Source organism: Tympanuchus pallidicinctus, unplaced genomic scaffold (assembly GCF_026119805.1).
Source record: "Tympanuchus pallidicinctus isolate F22 unplaced genomic scaffold, pur_lepc_1.0 scaffold3, whole genome shotgun sequence".
NCBI classification, from domain to species: domain Eukaryota; kingdom Metazoa; phylum Chordata; class Aves; order Galliformes; family Phasianidae; genus Tympanuchus; species Tympanuchus pallidicinctus.
Genome location: NW_026294747.1, coordinates 35,154,031 through 35,162,153, shown reverse-complemented (window position 1 = coordinate 35,162,153; position 8,123 = coordinate 35,154,031). Strand labels below are relative to the sequence as shown.

The 8,123-nt window shown below is 46.5% G+C and overlaps 1 protein-coding gene across 1 annotated transcript; it reads left to right on the top strand.

The window, feature by feature from the left end:
• Positions 1–1,492: 1,492 nt before the first annotated feature.
• Positions 1,493–7,051, top strand: CFL2 (cofilin 2). Its single transcript, XM_052694891.1, has 4 exons — positions 1,493–1,634; positions 2,875–3,182; positions 3,269–3,345; positions 3,437–7,051. The coding sequence occupies exons 1-4, from the start codon at positions 1,632–1,634 to the stop codon at positions 3,547–3,549; spliced, it is 501 nt and encodes a 166-aa protein (XP_052550851.1). The 5' UTR covers positions 1,493–1,631; the 3' UTR covers positions 3,550–7,051.
• The last annotated feature ends 1,072 nt before the right edge of the window (positions 7,052–8,123 follow it).

Sequence of the window (8,123 nt, the reverse complement as noted above, 5' to 3'; positions counted from 1 at the left end):
TCCTACCTAATTACTTGTATGATCAAAAGCACGTGTTGTATTTGAAAACTGAATTGTGTTATGGATTACACAAAATGCAATTATGCAGTACCAGCCCTCTTCCTGGGTCTGACGCTGCTGGCAGCACAAACAAAGAAGTGGCCGTTGGCTGGAACAAAGTGGCAGCAGAGCTGCTGTCTTTGGCTCTGTGTTGGCAGGGACTGCACGGATGTGAGGGGCTGGAGCCATAGTGCATCTATAGGGTAGTGGCCTTAAGGCTGATGGGCCACATTTTGGATCTCATTGAGTTCGATTCAGGTCTGAACTCTGAAATCAGAGAGGGCAGGATGTGACACATCATGTCAACATGATGGCATTGCGGTAGTGGAGAAAGAGGAGGGGGAAACCTACACATCACACAGCACTGTATGAACATACCCATCTGTACACATACATATAGCAGTTTGGTGCACTGAGACACCATTAGCAGCTCAGGTGCTTTGGAGAGCTGGGTGCTCATGCACACTGCTGGGTGGATCCTGCCTGCCCAAGAGCACTGGGCTGCCACACAACAGCTCATGGGTTAAGAGCCGCATCATCCCCTCACCTTGCTGTGCTGGAGACACAAAGGTCCACGTCTGGTGTGCTGTGCCTGACCCCTGCCTGACCCAACACAGACAAGTGGCACGCTCCCAGGAGGGCCGTTCCTTCTTGTTTTCCTAGAAGCCACCTTCCTATCTTTTAATACTACTCCTTCACCCTTGCACGCTGCGCCCTGCCCCGCCGTATCAGCGGTTCTTTCAGACACCTCTCTGTGCTGCCAGGAGGTGCTGTCCCCATGCCAGGCCACCCGGATCAGTGCTCACAGACAGACGACAGCCACAGCTGCAGCACAACTCCCATTCAGAGTGGAATAAGAAGACGGCAAACGGCATCAATAACACATGCCCCTTGCGTGGCGTGCACAGAGCCCAGCCCCGGGCCACGTCGGGCACGGCAGCGATGCGAGGGACAGTGACTGCCGAGCGGCACAGAGTAGCTGCGCTGAGAGCGGCCGCTCGGAGAGAGCCGCAGTGCGGGGCAGCGGCTGTGCTCAGCCTCCAGGAGCCCGGCCGCCACCGTGACCCTGCCGGGTGGCGCGGCCATACGTCTCGGTACTTGATGTCCACATTACGGCAGCGAACGGGAGGCAGGACGGGCACAGGGGGGGGCCAGGCGGCGAGAGAAGGCCGCGTCCAGACTGCCTCACCGGGCCGCCCACTCGGCCGGGCCTCGCCAGCACAGGGGGCCGGCCAGGCAGCGCGCGGGGCTGCGGGCGGGGGCGGAGGCGCGCGAGTAAACGGAGGCGCGGGCAGCCGGGCTAGAAGGGGAAGCACGGCTTCCTCCCGCCGCCTCTGGGCTCTTCCCCGCGGGGGGCGGCCCAGCGGGCCCCGGCTGCGGGCGCCGAGAGCCGGGCGGGGCGGGCCGGGCCGGGCCGGGCCGATGGCACGTGGTGGCGGAGCTGCCCATGTGACCGGCCCTCCCCGGCCGCCGCGGCTCATCCCCCGCCCGGCCCGAGTCCCCGCCCGCCTCGCCCCCAGCGCAGCGCAGCGCTCTCCTGCGCGCAGCAGCCCCGCACCGCAGGCAGCCGCCGCCGCCCCGGACCCGGCGCCATGGTAAGGGCGGTGCGGCGCGACCGGGCGGGGAGGCGGCACCGGGGCCGAGAGGCCGAGCGGGCCCGGCGTAGCGCGCTCAGACCCCGCGGCCTCCGGCGGCCATTTTAGTCTAATTTTAGGCCGGTGCGGGGGGAAGGGGCGGTGGGAGCGGCCCCGGGGCGGCAGCGGGCGGCGGGACCGAGGGCCGGCGGCGGGCTGCGGGGGCGACTTTCCCCGCGGCTGCCCAGGCGGCGTCCGTTCGTGCATCCGTGTGCCTGCGCGCCGAGGCCGGGTGGGCCGCGGGGAGGGAGCTCCCGGAGGGCTGTGTCCCGCCGGGCCGGGGGCGCTGCCGCAGCCGACGGGGCCAGGCCGGGCCGAGCGGGATCGCGGCGGGGCCGCGGTGGCGGGGCCGGGCGGGGATGCGACGCGCTGCGGCCGGGCGGGCGGCGAACAAAGCGCGGCGGCGGTCTCGGCTCCTCGGGACAAAGCCGCCGCCCCGTGCACCTGCCCGCACCCAGCGCTCGGGCCCAGATGCAGGGGTTGCTCTGAATGCAAGGACGCTGCGGATGTGCTCTCTGGCTCGGGAGTGACTGTTCCGCGGGTTTGTTTTTCACCGTGAGCTGCCCGCTCGCCCCGTCAGCGTTTGTTTTCTTACTGCTATGGGTTTGGGGTCTGACGGCTTGGTAGCGTTACAGGAGCCGCACGCGTTGTAACCCCGCTTTGCTCGGGAAGAAATAGCGATTGGAGAACACTGGCGGTGCGAAATAGAATTGGGGAGTTGTTAAAGCGCAATGTCGGGGCTGACACAATGCAGAAAGCATCTCTCCTGCTTGTGGAGCCTTACATCACCCAGCAAAATGAGAGTCATGACAGTGCTGGCTGCAAACCACTGCCGTAGCGTTTGTTCCATCACAGAAACCCACCCTGGCCCCAATCTACAAACTCCCGTGTCCAGCTCCCTCCCCACCCCCGGGTGCACGATCAGGTAATGGAAAAGTGTGGGAGCAGTGCGGGTGTGCGGTCGTCTAGAAGCACTGCCTGGAATTAAAGCGATGCTGTGTGGACAAGGTTTTCACCTCCTTTATGTCCTCTGCACCAGTCCTGCAAACACGACCAACCTCGCAGTGCGCTCAGATTGAGCACAGTGTTTTTATTGCTACAGGGGCAGGTGGAGTTCTTTATCTGTTGCTGTGGGCTGTTGCGTTGCTTAGCGAATGTTAATTTTTGCTGTTTAAATTATTCCTTTGATCTCATTTTACAGGCTTCTGGAGTAACAGTGAATGATGAAGTCATAAAGGTTTTTAATGACATGAAAGTAAGAAAATCTTCAACCCCAGAAGAGATTAAAAAAAGAAAGAAAGCTGTTCTCTTCTGCTTAAGTGATGACAAAAAGCAAATAATTGTAGAGGAGGCAAAGCAGATACTGGTCGGTGACATTGGAGATACTGTGGAGGACCCCTACACAGCCTTTGTGAAGTTGCTACCATTGAATGATTGCCGATACGCTTTGTACGATGCCACATATGAGACAAAGGAATCTAAGAAGGAAGACCTGGTATTTATATTCTGGTGTGTAGAAGCAAAGCTTGCAGTTAAATTCAAATATGCGTGACTTAACACTGGTTGGTTGAATAACTGTTTTTCCTCCTTTAAAGGGCTCCTGAAAGTGCACCTTTAAAAAGCAAGATGATCTACGCAAGCTCTAAAGATGCCATTAAAAAGAAATTTACAGGTATGGACCTAAAAGTGTCTTGGTTGTGAGTCCCAATACTGTTCAGATGCTGAGGTTCTCACAAATACCCCGTTATCCATCTGTCTTTCAGGTATTAAACATGAGTGGCAAGTAAATGGTTTGGATGATATTAAGGACCGTTCAACACTCGGAGAGAAACTGGGAGGCAACGTGGTAGTTTCACTTGAAGGAAAACCCTTATAAAAAGACAGACAAGTGCCATCTGGATCTAAGGAGCTTCCATTTCTGCAGCTCGTTCAATTGGAATAGTATTAGTCTCCCTTTCTCCTTCCCTCCTCAAAAATAAGTCCCTTCCCTTCTGCCCCTGAAGGAGATGTCATTGTTAAGCAGTCTACCAGTGATTGCCATTAGACTGTTTAATCCTGGTAGTTTTATGTAGGATCCAAGGAATGCTTTCACGTCATACTCTTAGCCAAAACTGACGCTGCATGCATTCCTTGCCACACGTACAATGAATGTGATAGTTAATGTGAATAGTCTAGCAGACAGCAAAGGGTAAGCTAATTGAATGCCTTGAAAGTATTGTCCACTGGTGGGATGGTAGACTCTATACAGTATTACTTACAGTTGCACTTGATTGCAGTTCCATGAGGCTCTTGTGCATTCATACACCTCACCTGCCTTGACAAGCCTATTTTTGTGACATGGCAGCACACAACACTATGCATTTAAAGCACTTTTTTGTAATATGTTTGACCCGCCCCTCCCCCCCAAAGGAATGCCAATTCAGTTGCTGTAACTGTGTCATCAAATTATTGTAGTACCTCAGTTTCATTCCTGTTACATGCATATCTTTATAAATGAAGTAGCTGTTACGATGCCTTTTGTTTTCCATTGAATGTACACTACTGAACAGGAGTAGAGGTTATCTGTTTACCATGTGAGTCTTGAAACACTAAAGTTTTGTAAAACATTGGTCATGATGGCAATTTCTGTATTAAAAAGAGCCTTAAATGGAACATTGTTTTTGAGATCAAAAACTGGCCACGTTGCAATAAAACTTGTGGCTTATTACAGAATGTTGCCTTGTTTTCATTGGAAAATATAGTTTTTAAGTATGTTTAATTTAAGCATATTTCAAATAACTTCTGTGGAAAGTATTGTAAAGATAAACAATCATTAATCTCATCATAACTAGTGCAAGTTTTTCATTCCTAATCATGATTTAGGCACGGCTTTACAATACTTCGTGGCGCTATTCCGATCGTTTGGTAAAGGACCTATTCCTAGTTTACCGTAAAAGCAGCTGCTGCTGCTAGGGACTATTAGATTCCGTGAAACACTTGTGTCAGAAACTTAAAGTACTGAGGAATTAACCATGCAGTGTGTTTCATACCTGAATGCTCTTAAAGTTCTACATGTCGGAGTAAAACCTTACATGGTATCTTGCAGCTCTCTGTTTCGATAAGATGGTATGTGAAGACGGTTATATGTAATGTGGGATACAGGTTGGTGAAGTTTTTGCTTCTTAAGCGTTATTACAGTTAGCACTGACTCGATACAAGAAGTATCCTCGATGAACTGTTCTGCTTGTTAACTTCTATGTAAATAGAACTGGAAAGTGTTTGCCACTACTGAGGCTTGCACTGGGGACATGTTTTGGCTGTGAGCCAGATAATGCTCTCCTTATAGAGAATTTGATCTGCTCTGTGTGAGCAATCCTCCGCTAGCCAGAGCTATTTATGGCAAACACATGCTTTTGTATCTTGTCATCGTTATCCACAAATGGCAAAACTGGACATGATTCTGCTGGTATGCGTAAAGGCACTCTGTTAGGCAGCCAGTCACAGCTGAAATGTACGTGCTGCCAGAAGGAATGCTCTTTATCATTACCTTATTTTAAAAAGTTGGTGGAGTAGAACTGAGGAGATCTTAGATATTGGCCCTTGACTTTCAATTCATAGCCCCCTTTTTGTAACAGAAGCAGATAATCATCAACTTCTTTTTTTTTTAAAGTTTGAATAAATGAAGATACTGTGTTTAGGCTTTCTTGTCCTGTAGAACTTTAAGACTTTATTTCAGGCTTCTGGCTGTCCTTACGACTTGCACGCCTCATTGTGTTGGCTGTTCTCCATAGGCTAAACTCGACTAGAATTTAACTAAAAAGGCATGACAACCACCGACTTACTAAGTGTATCAATGAGTCTTGGTTTTGTTCTACAAAATTCTCCTTTCAGGAATCTTTTAAGGCTGAGAAGTAACTGATGGTATGCATGTTGTCTACTTAAAAAGCAACACCTTTTTATTCCTCAAATTAGTCTTTTATTTCTGATTACTCACATTGCGTGCAAAGCCCAGTTTAATGTAAAAATCTACTTCGTTCTTTATGTTTGACTTGAGTTCAGCATAATGAAATAATCATTTTAACTGATTTTCACAAGGTATAAGTGGTTTCTTTAGAAAAAAAAGCCAAAACTGAAAATGTTAAATTTTAATAAATAATTTGAATCTCATTCTAGACAGTAAAGTTTTGTTGTTTTGTTGTTGTTGTTTGTTTTTTGTTGTTGTTTTTTTTTTTTTTTTTAAGCAGTACTGTGTTTAAATTTAATGTTTGTCTCTCCTGCAAACAGTCTGGAAAGATGTCTGTGGCTTCTGAACTGAATATTATTATTATTATTTTTTTTAAACTAGCTTATATGTATATACACTCAGTCCACGTAGATCTAAAATTGAAGCACAAACTGTATTTATGTAAGATTCAAAGCTACCAAACCAAGTTTTGGATCAGAAAGGATCAGCCTGCCTTCAGTTAGTTCTTGAAATGACTGACGGATGCGAGGTCCAATTCACATGGCTTGCTTTTTTTTTAAAAAAAGAAACAAACAATAAAGTGCTACAGAACTGTTACTGCTTGAATTATAAAACAGATGAGAGACAGCTGGCATCTGCTCCAAAATGGTTTGTCAGCTGTTGTTTTCTATCATTATGCAAAATGGTGAGGGCCTCATTGTGATCGAGGAGTAGAGAAAAATCCTCTCAAGTTGAATATCTTCTGTGTATCTCGATGTAGACATGACTTTTGGGTATCTTGGCTTCAGTTACTTTATTGATCAACATTAAATAAAATTTTCATGAGCGTAGCATGCGCAGAAATGGCATTTTTCTTCTAAGAGATAGTTCAAAACCAGCGGTTGTTCTGTTTTGATTTGGTAAATCCTGGAAAAGGTATAGACATACAGGCCTGATTTCTCTGACAAAGGAAATCAAGCCCCCAACTGGGATGAGTAGGTGATGTTTGTGATTGTGGCTATTTTGGAAATGCAAAGTTTAAATTTGTAAGGACTTCAGTGTAAGAATCATTCCCAGTCAGCTCCTTAAGCAGGCTTTGAGTATGGTCAATAAAAACCCAGAGTCCATTTCTCTGAGCAGAAGAGTCTCTCTCTGCTGTGTAATTCCCTCTGAACCCGCAGCGAACTACAGCATAAGTCAAATTGCCACAAGCTGATAACAAGTTTTACTCTCTTATGCCAATTCCAGTATAAACCAAATTTTCATGTCTGCCTATTTTCATAAATTTGTAAGTTCCCCTTAGTTTGTGGTGGAGAGTTAACGATTGTAGAGTGAAAACATGGCACTAATGGTGGATGAAGGATCATCAATGTAGCACCTGTCTTTAAGTATTGAATTTCTTTAAAATATTTCTGATTTTGAAAACCTGGTATAAATAAAATTAATTTAAATGTCACCAGATGTGAGTGAGTTTTCTGTTCTAGGCTACGCTAATTGGTTTAGCTGTTGTCTTTGGATTGGGAGTAATTCAAGCAATGAAGAAGGGCACATTGTGGAGTAAATGCGTTGTACCAGGCATTTTTGTAACAGATTTCACCTGCAGCTCACTCAGTACAGCAACCAGCTATAGCAAAACGTAAGTGTAAAGAAATACGTGGTGGATAGATGCTGAACAGCCTTTTTCTCTGTATTGGATCTTGGGTTGTATCTTCAGAAAATTTTTTTGTTTGTTTTTGAAGTCAGTAAAAACTCTGCTGACAAGTCTGTTTTAATACTTTAGAGAAAGTGGGTTATTGAAATATAGAAGAGGTGACTGTGAATCACACACACAGTGATGAAAATTGACAGTGGCATCTCTACTGTTAATGGAAATTTTCTTATATCTAGGAGTAGCTTAAATGGAGAGGAGTCAATCTTGTGAACAAATCTCAATAACTAGTCGAGAAGGAGCTTCATGAGATCACCTGGTAAAGACTTCAATTTTACTCAGTAATTTAGCAATTTTTTTAGCACTTACCTGACACAAGCTTTCTGTTGTGGTTGTTTAGGGGATACATATGAAAATAAGCATTAATGGTGAGTGAAAGTTCTCTTAGATTCATAATTAATTTTATATACATTACTGCTTAGTTAGAAATGGAAGATTCTTTTTACCTATTCTCATATCTGTTGTTGGATGTTCTATTTAACTCACATATACTGCTGTTTACTGTACTGCTGACTTCTGCCAATACACTGCAGTGAAAAGTCAAAGCCTTTGATAGCTGCAATATTCCAACTGATAACATCACTCACAGTGTTTATTTCATGTTATAACTGTCTTTCTATATCGTAACACAGCAAAAATTTGCTGCACTGTGCTGAAAGTAGTTTTGACGCTGCCTTTTCAGTGCCCCATTGTGGGTTAGCATTTCTACTGTCAGATTGGCTTAATAGTTTCTTAGAAAACTAATGATTGGAGAAGGAATTGAAGGTGCTAATTGTCTTTAAAAGTTTCTGAGTGTCAATTCAAATGATAAGGAAAAAAC

Coding starts and splice junctions, on each gene's coding strand:
- CFL2 (XM_052694891.1), top strand. Junction 3,183..3,268: donor GACCTGGTATTTATATTCTG/GTGTGTAGAAGC, acceptor CCTCCTTTAAAG/GGCTCCTGAAAGTGCACCTT. Junction 3,346..3,436: donor CATTAAAAAGAAATTTACAG/GTATGGACCTAA, acceptor TCTGTCTTTCAG/GTATTAAACATGAGTGGCAA.